Source organism: Vombatus ursinus, unplaced genomic scaffold, assembly GCF_900497805.2.
Source record: "Vombatus ursinus unplaced genomic scaffold, bare-nosed wombat genome assembly UNPS02014779.1, whole genome shotgun sequence".
Lineage (NCBI taxonomy): Eukaryota > Metazoa > Chordata > Mammalia > Diprotodontia > Vombatidae > Vombatus > Vombatus ursinus.
Genome location: NW_020954557.1, coordinates 67,478,257 through 67,498,224, shown reverse-complemented (window position 1 = coordinate 67,498,224; position 19,968 = coordinate 67,478,257). Strand labels below are relative to the sequence as shown.

General features: G+C 34.6%; 1 protein-coding gene and 1 pseudogene across 9 annotated transcripts in view; one reads left to right on the top strand and one right to left on the bottom strand.

Annotated features, from left to right (window-relative positions):
* Nucleotides 1–19,968, bottom strand: part of LOC114045874 (pre-mRNA-processing factor 40 homolog A-like) — a 57,401-nt gene that overhangs the window by 32,436 nt on the left and 4,997 nt on the right. For all 9 annotated transcript variants that reach the window (XM_027866048.1, XM_027866049.1, XM_027866050.1 and 6 more), the window contains exons 3-5: nt 4,418–4,498; nt 2,731–2,761; nt 719–738 (exon numbers count right to left, since the gene is read on the bottom strand). In XM_027866048.1, the coding sequence (XP_027721849.1) occupies nt 719–738; nt 2,731–2,761; nt 4,418–4,498 (132 nt within the window). The remainder of the gene's footprint in view (nt 1–718; nt 739–2,730; nt 2,762–4,417; nt 4,499–19,968) is intronic.
* Nucleotides 5,725–18,518, top strand: LOC114045791 (annotated as a pseudogene).

The following is a 19,968-nucleotide window of genomic DNA, read 5'->3' as shown; positions in this document are numbered from 1 at the left end:
AAACTTCCTCCAGCACTGCAGATCAGCAACCTTTCTGTAAAGTCTTAAAGAGCTATCTGGGGCATAGAATGGTCAAGGGACTTACCCATGGGTCTCACATCTAGTACGTGTCAGAGGCAGTACAAACTAGGTCTTCGTGATGCCAAGACAGGCTCTCTATGCACTATGCCACGCTGCCTTTCTACCTCTTTTTTAGGGCATAAAATCAACCCAGCATACAGGCTGACTGTTTTTTCTATACTAAAGAACATTTCATAACTTAATGCAAAAACAATAGTTATCTTAAGCTGATTCCTGCACCCTAAGAAGCTGATAGCTATAGGAGGGAGGGTTCTACTGAGGTTCTAAAATTGAGGCTCAATTTTAGACTTAAACGACCAATTTATATGCACTAATAAATGGTAGCAATTTAAAAAAGAGCCCTATTCTTCAAATGACAATTTCCATTATTCAACCTACTCTTTTCTCACTAACCAAGCTCAATCTTAAAGTTTAACAAAAAATACCGTAAGAGTTAATAATACAATTTTTCAATAGTTCTCAAACCTTTGGCTCTAAAAAAATTGACATTTTATCAATGAAAGAAGCAAAGGGTCACATCTTAGGAGTAAAAGCTAGTCTTCTAAAAGGGGACAAGAAATGAGTAGTGAAACAAAATATCAAACTATCGAGGCACATCTAGTTTAAATAAATCCCAAAGCCTTAGATTTTTACTTACTTGTGTGCCAGATGTTGCACCTAAAAAACAAAAAATGGATATTTATCAAGTGATTAAAATAATTCTCTTACACAATTAACATCCATAAAGATCAAAAGCATTATTGATATAAAGTCATGCACAAACCAGAGACCATCTCTAAATTCAACTTCTTATAATTGGTCAAAATAATTTTCTAAATATTACCTGTCACATATTGTAAAATTATTTTTTCTTCCAATCTGTCCTCTCCTCCCCCAATACCATACCATCTGACATTTTTCTTTTTCTTCTCTCTCCTTCCAAAATAAAACAATGTAGTTTAAGGACTTCCAGCAACTAATGACTTCTGAAACTTTAGTTTTCAATTCATTCTAAAAATTTTCCATTAACTACCCTTGAACTCTGAACCATATTTCGACAATTATCGTTTAAAACCCTTTGCTTCCTTCTAAGACTGTCTACCCTTGGCTAACTTGTTGCTCTCCAGAATACGACCAAACAACTGACAAGTACAGTACTACCTCACTTACCCAAAACACAACAAAATAAAGGTTTCTAAGCAGTTAAAATCACCCATGCAAATTTACTTCACAGTAGAGGCAGCATGGCATAGTGGAAAGAGTACTGGACCTGGAATCATCAGATCTAAGTTTAGTCCCAGCTCTGCAATTTACACGCTGTGTGACCATGGTCAAAGTCAACCACTTTAAACCTCAGCTTCCTGAACTATCCATAAAAAGGAGGTAATACTACTAACCTCATAGTGTCAGTGGGAAGAAACTGCTTTGTAAACTACAAAGTATTTTTAACTGTACGCTATTATATCATTAGAGGCATCTCACCCAGAGTCTAACGATTCACAATTATCAACTGTGCATAAATAAGTTTACTTTCTATAGGTTATAGCAGATTAAAAACTAAAAAAGGCAGGGAAATTGCCCTGCTGCTAATTGTAGATACAATGACAAGAAGAAGAAACAGAACTACAAATGCATGGCAGTTAAACATTGCCATTTGTCGTTGTTTGTCCTTTATTCTCTAAGAGGACCATGACATCAGGAAGGTGATGCCATGACTTGCAAGTGAACTGGATTTAAGTGAGGGAGGGTTGTGCAAAGTCACCAGCCTCACTTTCTCCTCCAGAGCCATCTGGGTCCAGTGGCAAGATATAGATCAGGATCACTGGAGATGGTCCCGGATGCAGTTGGAGACGTTGGCCTTTTTTAAAATGTATTTTTAAAAAGGTGGAGGTTGAAACTGTTGAATAAAATGAGGTTTGGGAGTTTCAATTACCAATGCTCTCCTGGTTTCTCATTTCCACAGATGATCAAAAAGTTACCCTACTTCCACACTGCATTCACTACTATGTGGCAGAAGTACTGCTCATGCAGTACAATATGCACTGATGCCCGCCCTGCACTTTAATTCATTCAATACTCCTTTCCCACGTCCTCAACCTTAGTCACTTCAATTCCCTCCCTGGGCTTCAATGAAATAAAAGAAATGAATATTTTTTATAAAAATGATGAATTTGTACAAAGACATCCTTAGCTATAGATGTATGCCTTTATCTCAAAATCCCTGCAAAAGTCAATCTTAAAAACATCTAGCAGAATGAACATTTTATCTTTTATATGAGATGTTACTTCTAATTTTTGTTCCAGACTCCACATCTGCTCTAATGACAATAAATAGAACCCATTTAATACAGCATTTTAACTTCTGATAAAGTAATTTAAAGTCCACTGATGAAAGGATTCTATTTTCTTTTTCCAAAACGATTCTATTTTTCTCCAAGTCCCAAAACAGAATACATTAGTATAAACATAACACTAAAAATTACTTATTTATTTAATATAGCATCTTATATTAATAGTCACTGCAAAAAAATTTGTGACAAGTGATACAATTTTCCTTCACTTACTAAAAATATTGAAGGAACCTACTCCTTTAAAAAAAATCATTTATAAGATTGGGTTAAGAATCTCATAAATTATATTCTTTCCCATTAATAAACCGATATTACATACCTACTGCTACATCCATATTGTTTACTCCTGGCTGTAAGAATAAAAAATAAAATTGATAAAGCATAGTATTTTATGTACAGTTTATGAATTCTTAATAGAACACTAGATTGCCTCCAACTGCATATAGGTTTCCAAGGTAATCTCTATAAAAATGCCATCAAATCAAACATTTCAAAAACTACAACTCTTTGATGCCCACATACACAGTAGGAATACAAACATTTTATTTTGAAAACTACTGTTCTTTTCAGGGTAAATACTTTACTTACCTAGGCCTGTAAGTTTTTTTTTTTTTAAACAGGATGATGACGTGGGAGAAGACATCTACGCATTTTTCAAAAGTTCTATATTTTATAAAAACTATTAATTACATTTCAAAATTAATATCTGTCCCAACAGTTACACTTGTTAACCAACAGCCAATGCTGTAGAAAACAGAATGGCAAACTAATTAGACTGTAGTGTGGTAGAGTGTAATGATATCAAAATTTGGACCATAGAAGAATACAGATTAAAATGTAATTGGGAAATATTTAACAAAATAAATAAAAAAATGCAATAGAACACGTTTACGGTTTTTGAAGTCAATATGCAACCTTCAGAAAGCACAGGTTCCAGAATCAATCCTGAATGACAATGCCTGTGTGACCTTAAGCAAATTATGTAAGCCCCTTAGGCTTCAATATTCTCTTACGCTGGAGCTGGACTATATGACCTTCCAGGTGTAGAAGTCAGACGGTGAGACAGAACAGTGGACAGAGTGCTGGGCCTGGGAGTCAAGAAGATCTGAGTTCAAATCTAGCTTCAGATACCAGTGCTTCCCTTAACCTATACAGACCTATTTGTCTGTCTCCTCATTTGAAAAATGGGGATAATAGCACCTACTTCCAAGGTTGCTGTGAAGATGAAATGAGATATTTGTAAAGTGCTTAGCACAGTGCTTTGCACATAGCAGGTGCTTAATAAATGCTCATTTATGTCCTTCCTTCCTAAGTCTATGATCTCATGTTGATAAATTTTTAATTTTCATGCTTAAATTTAGCTACCACAGTTTCTGAGAAAAGATAATGTAATTTTCTACTTAGGTGAATTCTATTTAACACTTCTGAGCTTTAATTTCCTCTTCTATAAAATAGAATATTTGCATTATCCAAACTCAGAAGATGATTATCAGGACATCACTTTTTAAACTGTTGTGATATGTGATTATCACTTTTTCCTGTTTTCATGAAATGTAATCCTATACATCCCTTCAACTCCTGTTACAATGCCTCAATGCAATAACCATGGATTCTACCCTCAATGGTAGGGATGCCATTCCTGAACAAAATTGTGTCAGGAGGGAACCTAAGTAAGTGATTTCACTATAGTGATTTGAGTTAAACGGTAAAGTACTCTTTATTAGAAAAAGCTCAAGAAATATAATTTAGTCTCAATACAAGTAGAAACTTTAATATCTATTAAACATAAGTTCACTGTAATCCTCATGCCACACTGGAATTCAGACAAACTTTTTTCAAAGGTTAATAGGATGTTCTAAAATTATCGAAAAAGCAAAAATTAAATTTGTTTTTAGAGTACATATCTAACATGTATGTATATGTTACTCCATATGCACTCTAAAATACTGTTTCTGAAATAAACTTCTTTTTATAATACCGAATCAAATAAACTTTGAAAAGATTACCGGTAAAGCAGGCTGTATGCTAGCCTGAGACATATGAGTCATCATCATCCCAGGCATGACTGAAGACATCATTCCAGGCATCTAGAATAAAAGGAATGAGGTATTATCATACTGTACAGAAGTACTACAATAATACTAAATTTTCAATGCATCTATCATAAAGCTAATAAAATATAAAGTTAAACAAAAATAATCTAGGATTGGGCTTAAATATCTACTAAGAAGCTAATTCCTCTGCAAACTATTTTCCTATTTATACCATGTGTACGTCATTTAAGAAAAAAGGTTATCTAAACTTTTTATGTTGCTTTTGTTCCCTAAACCAAGGGTTACTGACTTAATGTTTATTTTTATCGAACACCAGGAAAATTTTACTCATTTATCTCTTCCCCCTCCCACAATATTTTAAGAAAAGAACAACAACAACAAAAAAGGTTTCTCCCATCAAATTTCAATACAACCCCCACACTTTCCTCATTCAAAAAGGGTTTTAAGTTGTGGGCAGGTTCTTCTTTCCGCAATGAAAGCCCCAAAAGAGAAACGTGAAAAAAGGAAAACCTTAAATATAAATACCAGTTTTAAATCACTTGCACATCACCAAACTCTTACTTTCTACAGTCTCCACCCAGCCCTACAGGAAACCAGTTAATTAGTTTTTTGTTCTAAGGGTAAAGGAAACACTTCAGGAAAAAATGTTAGCTTAAATTTGCAATTAATTTCAGTATAATTATTCGTGAGTTACTGTACTCTAGTAAATATGAGCAAGAACTGCAAAGATTAATAAAGGCAGTCAAGGGTAGCAGGAGACAATGTCCCAGATAAACCAGCATAATTATGACATCCATCCCCATATTGCAAATATAAAAATATGGGGGGGAGGGGGGAGAAGAGATTATTCAATTAAATATAGTAGCAAGTAAAAACAAATCATAATCTAAAAGCACTCACTTAAAGAGTTTCAAGTAAACAGAAAAAAGAAACGAAATGGTAAATCTTAGTGAGAGGGGGTAATAGGCTAATATGCAAGGAAGATGAAAGCCTTTTTGACTGAGAAAAGCTCAGCAATCAAGATAACCTCTACAAACTGAATTCCAATCCCTGTTCATGTCAGTTTATTTTATCTGAAAGGAAAAGATAAAATAAATGATTCATTTTATGAAATGATGGGACGAATAAATAACAGAAGAGAAGGTATTCTTAAAAAGTATAAATTTATGTTTAAAATGATTACATAAAACGTTAATACTTATTTTGAAAAATTTCTATCAATCATTAAAAAGAAATAAGCTCAGCTATTTTTAATGAGGATGCAGTCAAGTGAGTATCCACCCCCCTCTAAAAAAACAAAAAAACAAAACCCAACCCTTTCTATTTAGTAGATTTGAATACATTTGGAAGCATAGGCAACTCTTAATTATCCAGGCTAAAAGAAGGATAAAGTAAGAAATATAACTGCAAACAGAATGTTAGGTAGTACAATTATGTGAATAACCTCTCCCTACTTAAAAAAACCAAACAACTCTAACTTTTACAGATTTTGTTTGTCCTTACCAAGGATTGGGGGGGAGGGATTAGAACTAATTTCATACTTAAGGTGTACTTGGGCCAAAAAAACACAAAGCTTAAAATCCCTAAATGAATAGCAACTGAACATTTTGGAGGCAAAAAATCAGAAACACACTGGGTAGTAGGCAAAAACCAGCCTATGACTAAAAGTAGCTTTAGATAAGTAAGAGTTGATGATTTACCACAAGTTCTAAAGCAAAAATTTAGACAGGAGTTTTCTGAAATTTTTAAATGATTCAAAATACCTTTCAACAAGACATATCACAAAAACTTTGAGGAAGCACATGTTAAAACTCCTCAAAAGTAGTCTAACACATCCCAAATTGTGGGTACATTCAGGTAATACTCTTAAAATGAATACAACCTTAACCAGGCACACTCTGTCAGATTAAGGAACGAACACAGGTTAAGTCCTATTACATGAATATAATATAAGGCCTAAGTATAACAAGGGGGAGAAAAAAAGCCTTCAAGTCAATAAGTTATCCTTTGTAACCAACACTGGATACAACAGTATTTCATTATAGTAGAGAAATATGGATTATCCCTCAATTTGATGAAATGGGATGTAACCTGTAATAATTATTCCAAATTCTTGATTATTTCCAATTTTCTTAACTGCTCACATTTGGGGGGAAGGGGCCGCAGTTCATCATATGCATGTAACAGTTACCTACTAATAACCAAATTTGTGTTAAGCAAATAGAAAATAACATTAATTTCACTCATTACTGTCTAATTACTTGTTGGCTGGAAAATATTGGTTTAAAACTTCTGCAGGATTTTTTTTTTTTATTAATTTGAAAGACTTAAAATTACCCAACCAACCGGGCATTTTCAACTTAAGCAGAGTATCATTAATATTAATTATAAAGTAGAATCTGCATCATAATTTACTATTTAAGAATCACTGTTACTCTCCAAGCCAATAGGGTCAAACTCAAAGAGAAATTAATCTCCACAGGCTATATAAGGACTCAGAAAACCACAAATTAACATTATCTCCATTTTACTATATTTTTATTTATTAAACATCTCCTAATTACATCTGGTTTAGAAAACACTTGGGAATTTCTGACACCTCTGTTCTAAACAAAAAACATTTCTAGCCTAAAGGATTTCCTTAAGTCTACTAAATACCCTAGGAAAAGACAATTATTCAACCCAGGAAATATCTAAGCTAAGGGAAAATATCCTAAAAAAAAAAAAATTTTTAAAAAAACTTTTTTTTTTTAAAGAAAGGATTTCTCTATTGGTTGATATAATCATCTTAAATTTCACGAGCACTGTCTTTCTTAAAAAGGAGAAATGGGCAATTAGCTTGAGACTAAATAAAATGATAACATGTAAAGCTTGTGAAATTGAACTTTATATAGCAAAAAATTTTTAAATTGAACTGTCAGTTTGTAGGACCCACAAAAACACTATTGCACTATTACTTGTATTCTTAGCAAAAATTCCTGCAAGGATAACTCATGCAAGTCTCTGTTAGTCATCTTTAGGACTAAATAATGACTTAACATCTCAAAATCCAGCTAAGTTAGTTTACTACCATAAGAAAATCTAAAATACAACACAAAATATACCTGCTATCATTAATAAATTGTTATATATTCACATGTAATGATAACAAATAGCTCCTTTGTTCTATTATGGATTTCCTTATGAATTTTGTAAAATTAATTTATTTAGATGTTGAGACCTTTGGATCAATACTGATCATAATCTAAATTTTTTTAAAAAATGTGAACCAACAGAACACAACACAGTATGTTTGAAAATACTTGTCTTAGCCATTTGTATAGTTCAACACAATTTTCTGCTGGACAACTTGCTCTTGATGCTAAATTTTTAGAATGTATATTAAAAAATATACAACTTTCTACCTTCTCTATCAATAAAAGGAGGAGCACGAGAGTCAATTTGATGATGGAAGCTCCCAGTATTTAGGTAGGCTGGTTCTTAAAATAGAGACAACCCACACCTAAACTCTTTCTGGCTTGGTAGGACCTGACAAAGGTTATGGTCCCTTGGTAAAGCCATTAGGAAACCAGGTTCACTGTCACAACACAATGAAGAATTACAGGAGAGGTCTACTGGAAAATATCAATAAGCATTCGTCACTATAGAAAATGGGAAAAGAAATAATGGAGAAGCTTCTCTTAGGTGTTTCTTACAAAAGGCTTTGTAAGTGAAGGCTTCAGTACAGTAGAAAATAATTAAAATTAAAATTTAAAGAAGCTACAGTAATCATAGTAGTGACAGTGTTGAAGTGATCATCACTTCACAATTCCTATCCTATTTTATAATTAGTCAAGTAATTTCTCTTTGAAAAGAAATCATTCACAACCTACCTAAACGTGTCTAATCCTAGAGAAACAGCAGCATTTTATCTATGCGAAATGATATAATTATCTTGAAGCTAAGTTTTTTTTGCAATCAACATTCAAACTGGACTTGACAGCCTACACAAATTTGTTTCAAGTATCTTTACTTTTTTTCCTTTTGAATAAAACCTAACAAACTAGAAAAGTACACTTAACTACACAAGGATAATGAAAACTAGTAGGTAACATGATTCCAGTTACTTTTAGTATTAAAGTAAGACATTTAAAATGCAAAAATTTATTTTTCTCAAAACACAAATGGGCTCAACTGAAGAGGAAAAGAGATGACTGTATGATGAGACATCCTTAACTTACATATATATTATGGAGGGAAAACTAGTTAATCTTTGGGTTTCTCATATTCTCTCTCCACCCAAAACAGATAAAATAGAACAGTCAGTGACAAGAAATACTCAGATTAAGATAACATCTCATATTCTGAACACAGGTTTTATTTCCTCAACCCTCCCACCTCCAATCTGCCTTATTTAAAATGAGTGTGGCTAATCAGTGTTATTTTTTGGAATATACCTAGATTTTTATACCCATGTTAGGGAAAGCCTGTATTTGGAAAAAAACAAAACTTTACTTACTTAACTGGATCTGTGACCGATGTTAGGACTCCCTCCAAAAGTGTAGATCACAACCCATCCACATGTTCTCATCCTGTACGACTTGTCCATATCCTCCTGCAAATCAGCTATAGAAGTTCCACCCATATATGCTGGGAAGGCTTCCTCTAGAAACTCCTGACTTTGCACTGATACCAACGGAGCACACATATTTGGTTATACCTTGCTCTCTCATTACAAGAATGAATGGCCCACTTTTTCCAATCGTACATCTCTCCAATGACATCCTTTATACCACTTCTCCTGAGCAATTCTTCATTGGATAATAATGTCTTGCAGCCTATTTAACCCACCATTCACCTCTCCATTGCCTTTGAGTGACCCTTCAACTTAAAATTCTTCAGGAATAACACTATTCCACAAGTCACAGCCATATAGCATTGCTAGATGATGATTATTGTTTAAAACATGAACCTTTGTTTCAAGAAGTTTTGAAGTCATTAAAAATAATGCACAACATTCTAGAAGCAATCCAGCTTGCTCTCTGCCTTCTGTGCAATTCTAGGCCCAGCTTATTGTCCATTGGTCGCACTGTCCAAAATGTATACTTACTTGACAGACGAACTCCATGGGTTGTCCATCCAACAACGTATAAAATTCTGGACATGCAGCACTCTCCAGTAAGTTCAATTAAACCACTGCTTATCAAAGGTCAACAATGTGCACTTGGTTTTCCCTGTGTGGCTAGTTATACCAAACTCAAGCAATCATGGATCTCATTTATGAAGCTCTGTAATGTTCTTTGGTTTGATGTCATCTGCAAAAAAGAACATCTGGAGGACCTCACTATATGTAGGGAATCTCTCTTCCATTTGGATTCTGCCTTGGACATCTTCCATGACAATGGCAAGCAAACACTGCTCCTGAGTATGTCTCCCTGTTTTAATGTCTTGCTTAATAGTAATCAGTCACTGTTACCTCAAAGTTACCTCAATTATTGTTACTTCTCTCAAGAAATCTTGTGTAACATGGGAAACACCTTGTTGTAGGACAGCCTTGAGAGCATTTTTTTTCTACTGAATGAAATGCTTTTCTATAGATCAAGAGAACTAGTTATAAGAATGAAGAAAATTCTAGGAAATATGATACAGACATACCAATGCCATTCTGTAATGTCATTAATACATTATAACCAAATCCCATAGTGCATTACGAAACCCAACTGCAATAATATTCAGCTGATATTTCAAGATGCAAATTGGACGGATGGTGAATAAGAGATAACCCCTTATTGTGACATCAGTCTGTTTACTATTCTGTTTATTAAACTGTTCCTAAGGAACTAACTTCCATAACACTATAAAGGGAAGAGGCTCCCAAACTTTTTGAACAGATCTCTTTTAACATCAAATTTTACAGATGGCCAAATGATAGTATTTATATCAGTTAATTAAGAAAACATATGACAAAGGCAGTATGGCATAGTGAATATAGTGCTAGAACTTGGACTAAGATGTGGGTTCAAATCCCACTTCCAACATTTATAAGCTATGTAATCACGGGCAAGTCACTTAAACTCTTGAGCCTCAGTTTTCTCATCTGTAAAATGAAAATAATACCTGTGGCAACTACTTCAAAAAGCTGTTGTAAAATTTAAATGACATTGCTTTCAAACCTTGAACTCCAATTTTCCAATAGATTGGTGATCTCACTGATGTAGGTGTTCTCCCCTAAGATGCAGATCACAGATTAACTCATTGGTATCCTTAACATGGCAATAACCTTTGCGAGGCAGTGTATAATGGCAAGAGGGTTGGTTCTGATATCAGGAAATCATAGGTTTAAGTCCCTTCTCTAAAATATAATAAAACATAATATGACCCTCTGCAAGTCACAACCTCTTAGTTCACCAGGCTTAAGGCCACAAGTTGCAGAGCAATTGCCAGATTTGCATTGGTAGAAAGGATTCTTCATAAGGAGCCCCACTGTGTTGATGAAATCACAGATCCATACTATTATCTCCTATTAAAAACCAAACCAAACAAAATCAAAACCAACAAAATACTTTGTAGTTTTACAAAGGCAATAGTTTCTCTCCTCCTGTTCAATTTTCACTGTCCACTTGCAAGACATGGCCAAAGTATATATGTACTAAGGGACTATTTCTATGGGTTGCCCATTCAACTGCATAACATATTCTGGATCACAGGCATTCTTCATCCATGTCTTTGCCTGTGGGAATATAGATTTCATGTCTCAGCAGTGATCTAGGGTTTGATACAAATAGTTCAATGTCAAACACAAACAGGGGCAGGACCTCATCACTGTTCTAGGTAGTCTTTTCCCTTATTCATCAGTCTTATTTTGACAGTGGTGACCCACCTCAGAGTTGGAAGTGCCAGGGATGTATACCTTTTTCCCAGCATTAAACTAAGTGATAAATCTGGGCAGTAACTATTAGTTATCATTGTTATTATTCATCAACCACTAAAACTTCATATGCAAACCCCATATAAAGAGATTCCTTTCTAAAACAGAAGAAACACTTTTATTTGTGTTAAGTATGGTATATTTTCACTTATATAGTAAGAGTTAATAAATGTTCTTTAAGGAAAGCTACTTGGAGCCTCATAAATTTGAATGTCAAAAGTTGAATAACTTTTCCCTCCCCAGTCCCTTTTCTCATAACTTATACAAAAGGCCTCCTCTAAGATAACCAACAGTAGCTTCCAGCAAGGTCATTCCCAGGATGCTTACTAGTATTCAAACAAAACAGACTCCCCAACCAGAGATAACCAATTCTTAATGGCACTGACTGTATATTATCCTTAGGCTAATTATGAGAAGCAGCACTTATCTAAGGCCACTGAAAGTTCTGAATATGTGCCAAGTAGCTTCAATAACCAATTATTATTAGTGTGAAAAAAGACTGTCCATGAGCTAAGTAAGCATTGGCACCTTGAGAGTTTACACTCTTAAATTTTCAAACACCTGAAGAACAGGGGAGTGGAGGGTTTGATGGTGATGTCAGTGATTTCTTTTTATAAATAAGAGCAATCAAGTCTCAAACTGCATTGCTGCTGAGGAATTGTCTTTTATCCTATAGAACACTGATGCTTATATATGAGCCTGAAAGAAAAGAAACAGAGAATCTATAAGGTCAGAAGTGTGTCCATTATCTGAAAGTACCAGATCTACAAATTTTAGTGGAATATATGAGATGTTTTTAGGTTTTGTTTTTATCTTTTAGTGGCATGGAGGTAATTACCATGTAATTATGCATTTGGAGGTTATCTGCTATTAAATACTGGATAATGGGTAAAAGATCCTGATCAACTATCCAACCTTTGAAATTCATCTCAAAACCTAGAACAATCACTATAACAATTTTATAGGAATCCCTCTTCCATTTGCATAGTACTGGAAATTCTCCATGACAGGATAAACACCTTCAGCAAGTATGTCTCTTCCTATTTTATGCCTTACTTGAAATTAATATTCTATAGATTACAAAATCTTTTAAGGAACTTAATGATTTTGACATATGTATAGGAGACAAGACATCTTGTGGGAGAGGTCTTTAAGGCAGCATTTTATTCTTAATCAAATGCATTTTTATAATACTGTAGAATACTGCTTGTAAAAATACATTTTCCCTTCTAATACTTTTCTTAAGGACACTCCAACTGTGTAGATCACAGGATTATAGATTTAGAGACAGAAAGGACCTTGGAGGACATTGAGTCTGACCCTCTCAATTTAAAGATGAGGAAATCGAGGCACCAAGTAGTTAAGTGACTTGCTCAGGATCACATAGCAAGTAAATGTCTATGGCAGCATCTGAACTCAAGTTAAATCTAGCACACTTATTTACAGATTATGCTCTGAAAAGTTCTGTGGAGATGGGAATATAGGCACACAGGTTAAGTTATTGTTATTTTCTCTGTTGTTTTCTTTTGGTAACAAAATAAATGATTTCCCCAAGGTTTGCTATACTTCATTCTTTCAGATATGTTAAGAATTGATCCCTCAATGTCCTCAAAATTGTTGCTTCTCCAGTATGAACCTCCTCTTTGTATACTTGGAATGGTCCAGCTGTTCTTCCCATTATTATTTTTCTTTTGTGCCATTTCTCTTTCCTCATTTGGCACACTGGGGGCTATGATATTAAGAGTACAAAGTAGTATTCAACTGCTTTGGATGATTAAGAGTTTACCCTAAAAAATGTTGCTAATCTTTTCATTTTGTCATCTCTCTTGTTCACATTCCAGTTTGATTCTTAAATGTCCATGGGTTGATTTTGTTAAGTTGAAATTCTCGCCAAACTTTATTTTTTTTAAAATTTCCTTGTATGTTTTTCTTTTTGTATTCATTTTCATCATAATTTTCCATCACTCTCTTCCATAAGATGTCTAAACTGGTGTTGCCCTTGGCTATAATGTCCACTTACAAGGAGGCCAAATTTTGTTGGATGAAGCAGTTTCCAGGTCCTTATGATGTCCATCATGAGAACTTATTTAGATTGGTTAGTTACACTACCTTAGAAAAATGGTGGGGCAGCTAGGTGGCAGTGGACAGAGATCCTTGGAGTCAGGAGAACCTGAGTTCAAATCTAACCTCAGACACTTGACACTTACTAGCTGTGTGACCCTGGGCAAGTCACTTACCCTGACTGCCTCACCCAAAAGCAAAAGTGACAGTTGGTATAGATGTTTGCTCTGTTACTCTTTATTTGTGATATTAATAAGTTAAAATAGATTAGGTTAGGGTTGTCTCAAATGTATATGCCATATCTCATTTCTATTTTTCTTGTAATGTGGTTTTCATTTTTTGATCTTTGATCTAAACTAAACAGAGTTGATTCAGCAATAATTCCTTCCATGGTGATAGATCATTTCCTACCTGTTCAAATAATCAGTTTTAAAGAGGCAACCCAGTATAGCAGCTGGCTTCAAGTCCTAGCTTTGTGAATCTTAGAAAAATCATTTTAACTTCTCAGTGCTCTAGGCAACTAAGACTCTAAGTTGCAAAGAAGGTGCTAACATCCCTCGACATTGGAAGTTTCCTTACCTTGGAATTCCCTGTTCTAGCAAACAGGTCCAGTTACTATTCCTCTCCTCAATCTAACTTTTTATGACTTTTTTTTGGTACTTGTTATCAAATACTTCCCAACTCTTCTCAAAGAAAGTTTCTGTATAGTCTACAAGTTTTTAATGGCCTCTTACCTTTCTTTTCTTGATGCATACTTTCCAACATTTTTTTTTTGCTTTTCTCTGCTCTATCTTTACATTAAAATTACTGATATGTTGATTTAATTTGGAGAATGCTATTGAGTTCTTTGTAGAATTTCTCTACTTCCTCACCCTCTGTAGAAAATCTTGGTGTACTAGATGCAATTACATTCACAGTGGTCTTTTTGAAATTGCTTCTTGTAAACACTGTAATACAACAGTAACCAAAAGTCCCAAGAAATGCTATTTCTTGCTGCTTTTAGATCTAAGATTAAAAAAAAAAAACCCCAACTCTGCAAACTCCTTTATTTGCCAGTTTTACAAGACAATCTGTGAGCTATCTTTTCACTTTGGTGCAACTTCCCTTGTCTTCTGCTTTCATTTATAGTGAGAAAGTTAAGATTGATGTGATTTAGTTTCTCTAGGCCTATGCCTATTTGCTGGTCTTTTTGCATTTTTTCTTATTTAAGGGGCTCTGTGATGGTAAAGTGGCTAGTTACATAGGTAACCTGATTCTTAGAAAATAGTCTGTCTCTGTATCACAACACAACCTATCAGAGCTTACACTTAGCATAATCTTTCAGCAGTCAAAGTCAGTTCCATTCCAATAAAGTTTAGGGAAGAAGATAGGAACTAGAACTATGATTTCATTGATAAAGGAATTTCCAGATGAGGATACTCTATCTATGCATATTAGCATCTTCTCTGTAACTTAGTCTTAGAAAGTTACCTAGCACATTGAGAGATTAAGTCACTTGCCCACGGTCACACAGCTCTTATGTATCAGAGGTACACCTTCAATAAAGGTATTTGTAGTCAGCTCTCTTTCCAAAATGCCATGCTACTTCTCTGAAAAGTAGGACCAACAATATCTATATAAAGCCTGTAACAAACAAAATACACTAATATGAATACACTAATATTTACTTTTTAAAAAATGGAATTTTGCCACTATGATACTGTTATGATATGAAAATTATTAGACTATCATGATGTTTCCCAAGCTGAAAGGTCATGACCTGAGGTAAAGTTGAAGAAATTTTGACATGTCAGTTTGACAGCATAACCTCAAACTTCTACCTAACACAATCAGAAAAACCTAGATATGGAGCTATTGCTGTCTTCTTTGCCTAGCCTGTAATAATAAAACCTCATCCTGTTCCCTTTCACTACCTCATACTTCGTCGACTTATTCCTATTAGATAGTTCTCTCCTAGAAGAAATAAGGGAAACGCTTAATGTTACAAAGAATTACAGCATGTACCACATCAATGATGAAAATGTAATTACTAGACAACGAGACTTAGCTACCTAACACTCACTAAAAGTACTTAAAAAAATAAAGGCATGTCAAGTATTCTATCAAGGAGCTAAATTACACAAAAGAATTTTCTGGGGGAAAAAAAAGTAGCCACCAGAAGCTATAAGGAAAGCTGGAAATCTAACAAAGACCAATAGGAGAACTAGAAAGAGAAATGTGAATGAGGATAAAATAACACCAAATACATTAGTAATATTTAAGCACAAGATGCCTTTCTTTCTTAAAAGTAGCGAAGTGGAGGGATATAGATTTCTAGATGTGATCCCATGAGATGAAAAATTTAGAAGATAAACTTGCCAGGTCAAATGAACTGAGCAAATCATAGCAGTTTTCACATTGAACTGCAGTATTACCAAGCAACATTCTAACAGAATGCTACAAATTACTAAATCAGAAGTCCAAAAGGAACCTGGTCATGTACTATTTCTGTCACCAAACACTACTGCATAAACAATCCAGCACAGAATGTTTAAAGTATTCTTAAAACCTTCTAAGAAGTAGATGAAATAAATACCATCTGTGTAAATGTTAGGAAGTCACTTTAAGCTATATATATACTTTCTACTGAAGTGTTAGCTTCAAGAAGATGATCACTGTCCTCTGTTCTATACCTCTGTTTACAAAGATAAAGACTGAAATTCATGAAAAAGTAACCTTTCAGAAAAATAACGTTTCTCTGGTTATTTGATAGCTCAATCCACACACAAGCCAAATGTGCAAATTGTCACTTAATGTTTATTCCCATAAGCTAAAAGTTTGTAATACAAACAGACACAAGAAGAGTAGAATGTAACACTTGTTGAATTTTAATATAAGACCAACAACAAATGCTAAAATAAGGATCAAAGACTAAGGTAAAGAAAAATTCTGTTCTGACTCCACTGGGTTTGTTTTTGCTAATGTGCTTTGTCCTTACCCATGTGATTAGGTGCAGTACTTGAATCTGAGACATATGCAGGTCTACCTATACACAACTGTCAAAGATCAGCAGGAGCAAATCCATGAATTTTAAATCCATAATTGCAAAAGTCGTTGTGATTATTGACCACAATACTTTTTGTCCACAAAGAATAAATAACTTGATCCAAGAATGGAAAGATGTTTTGTTCACTAAGGAGTCCTAGTATAGATACCAGGAGAGCGGTACTTCCAAACATAGGATTCATTATCATCAGTCAAACAGAAAGAAGTATCTTAGCTGCCACCTCAGTAATCAATACATTTAAAGACACAGTGAAGTCAGAAAGAGGAAATGAGAAAAGAGAGATTAAAAGGAACAATAACAGCTTCTGGCTTAGAGTTTTTAACTTATTCACAATTTTATCTGTCAAAATGTAACAAAATATAAAAAATCACCTGGATGTGAGGAACAGTGGGTCAGTCTCAGGTGTGAAAATGTCCACAAAATCTTAACATGTATACAATTTTTCATGACTGACAAGTTTCAGAAGTTACTAGTTGTAACATTAGTGACACAGTCCCCACCATCATCCACAATGATTAATAGCTGTCTATTTTGTTTTCTACACTAATATCTGTCAGCCCTTTTGGCCTGTCTTCATTTCTGCTCTCCTCTACTTACCAAATCAATTCTTTCTGGATACTCTCTTTTCCAGTGAAGCACACATACACACTTTTAATAACAATGTACAGACAGCTATGTATATATCTGCAATTTTACTGCTTCTACCTTCATATTTTTCACATCCTTCCCATCCTACTGCCACATCCCTGCCTCTACCCTTCCATTTCAAATATATTACAGTGCTGTAAGAGTAATATTCTTAAAAGCAGCTTTGATGATGGTAATTTCTAGTTCAAAAACCACCTCCCACTCTGACCCCCAGCAAAGTTTAACCCCTTAGTTTAGAATCCGTGGGCTTCCAAGTTCTGGCCCCCAACTGCTTTTCCCTTCCATGTCTTCTACTCTTCTATATGAACCTTGTACGGGGGAAAAAACTCCATGTAATAGAGGGCAGTGGTTAATTGGATTCTGGTTTTATTATGTACCCAAATGTGGAAAATGAAAATGAATGGATCTTCTGATTTCTAATAAAAATGTGTGACAGTAACAATATTCATTGTATTTAAGAAGTTCATAATGAAGATTAGACTAAGATAAAAACAATTCTTTTCTGACTGATGAATTTTTGCTGGCATCCTTGGTTCCTATGGATGCGTCTAGTAGATTCTGTTATATCATTAAGGTTATGAACATCCACATTTAAACTAAATTATTTACACCCATATTAGGACAACCGATTTGTTAAATGATGAGTATATCATCAATGCAAACTATTCTCCATTTAAATACTTTGTATTTAAATACCCATTTAATACTTTGTATGTAATGTAACATTACCTGTAGGCTGAATAACTAATGCCACCCTTTACTACCAGGTAGTGTCCAGGCTCAGTGACATTTGACTTGGTGGAAACTTGAATATTAAAATTAATGTGAACAGAAAAGTTAACAGCCTTTCTCCAAAGTAGTTTAAATCATCTTATGAACCTAAGATGTTAGGACAACTGAATTAAGCTGCATAAGGACATCTGAATTAAGCTGCATACATCCTAGCGAAGAGTGACTGCATGCATTTATTATACTTTCTTTGTAGGAAAGTGTATTCCATTCATTTATTTAAAAATATTTGAGGCAATAGCTGTGGCAGCGGCAGCGGCGGAGCTCAGCACCATATCTCATACCATTTTGTTGGTACAACCTACCAAGAAGCCAGAAGGCCAAACTTATGCTGATTATGAGTCAGTGAATGAATGCATGGAAGGAATCTGTAAAATGTATGAAGAGCATTGAAGAGAATAAATCAGAACAGTCCCTCTATCACATATGACATCTGTCAGTTGTTTGATTTCATTAATGATCTGGCAGATCTTAGCTGCCTTGTGTACCGAGTGGACACTCAGACCTACCAGCCCTACAACAAAGACTGGACCAAAGAGAAGATCTGCATGCTTCTCCATTGGCAGGCCCAACAAGTCGGCAAATAATCCAAGTGGCAGCTTTGGGGGATGGCAAACAGGTGTGTACAGCGTGCTGTAGTGGGAGCTTTGTATTATAGAAGTCCTATTTCCATTTTGTTACTATCTAGCGAAGGTTGAATGTATTAGGAGATCTCTGTCTCGTTCAATCTAAAGCCCCTGTCCCTCCCTACTTCCTTTTTTTACTAAGTATCTGAAAACTTCTCTTTGGTCAGTTAGCACTTCGTTACAGTTCTTCCAGCTGTTCATATTTGCTTATAACGTTCACTGTACTTGCCCTTCTGTGTGAGGGTTTTCCAGAATTTAGTTATGTCCTCAAAACTCAAAGGCTTAGTCGAGAATACAATAAATGCTCTTTAGTTAAAAAAAGAAAAATTTGAGCATCTACTATACTCAAAGCACTGAGGGGGAGAAGGGTGACAAAAGAAGTGTAAGTCGTGGGATCACAGATTTATAGCTGAAATGATCTGAGACCCCTCAGTCCAATCCCCTCATTTTACAGATAAGGAAACTAAGGTCACATGATTTGGCCAAGGCAGTACACTAAATAGCACAGCTGGGTTTCAAATTCATTGCTGACTCAAAATCTAGTGTTCTTTCTAATTCATTAAGCTGCCTACCTTCCAAGACCTCATAATCAAGTTTCAGAGATAAAATAATAAAATGTGTGCAGATAAATTATATAACAAGAAATGGCATTAAAGTCAAAATAGTGGCATAAATACAGTACAGTCATGGAAGGCCTCTTACAGAACTTAAGTTATATGTTTTAAATAGGCAGAGGCACTCCAGTTGTCTGCTGGAAGGAAAAGAGAAAGGAAGATATTCTTATAAACCAAGGGTCATAGTCTGGAAGAGACCAAAGCCGGTTAGAGCTCGGGGTTTGGGTTTGGCAGCAATCTTTACAAGACAAGGCTAGATACAGAAATTGAGATCAGAATGTTAAAGATGTTAAACAAAAAGTTTAAAGGTTTTTATTACAGAAGAACATGTGAACCACTGTAGGGAGACTAGAGTAAGGCAGTTATACAATGAAAGGAGCACTCTAAAAATGGTAAATCTAGCAGCAGATTGCAAGCAGAAACTTATAAGGTAGAATGAAACTGTTAAGCCTACAGGCATGGAGTTCAGTTAAGAAGCTATTTTAATACTCCAGTTAAGCTTTACTGAGTATCTAAAGACAGGACTGTAGCTTCCCTTCTTGGTGTAAAACCTAAGAATAGGAAACTGATGCATATTTGTAAAATGCAAATACACTCATTTGCAAAAGGTTATAATCAAGGCCAAAATTTATTATTAATAAAACTCAAACTAATTTATTCTTCCTTCCCTTCCATACCAAGTCATAAAAATTATTTTATACATTAGCCTCTGACAACATATTTTAGAATCAAAATCTTAAGAGCCAGAAAGTATCACATACTCTGAACCCATTTTACAGATTAAAGAAAGCAAGGGACGAGAGGTTAAATGA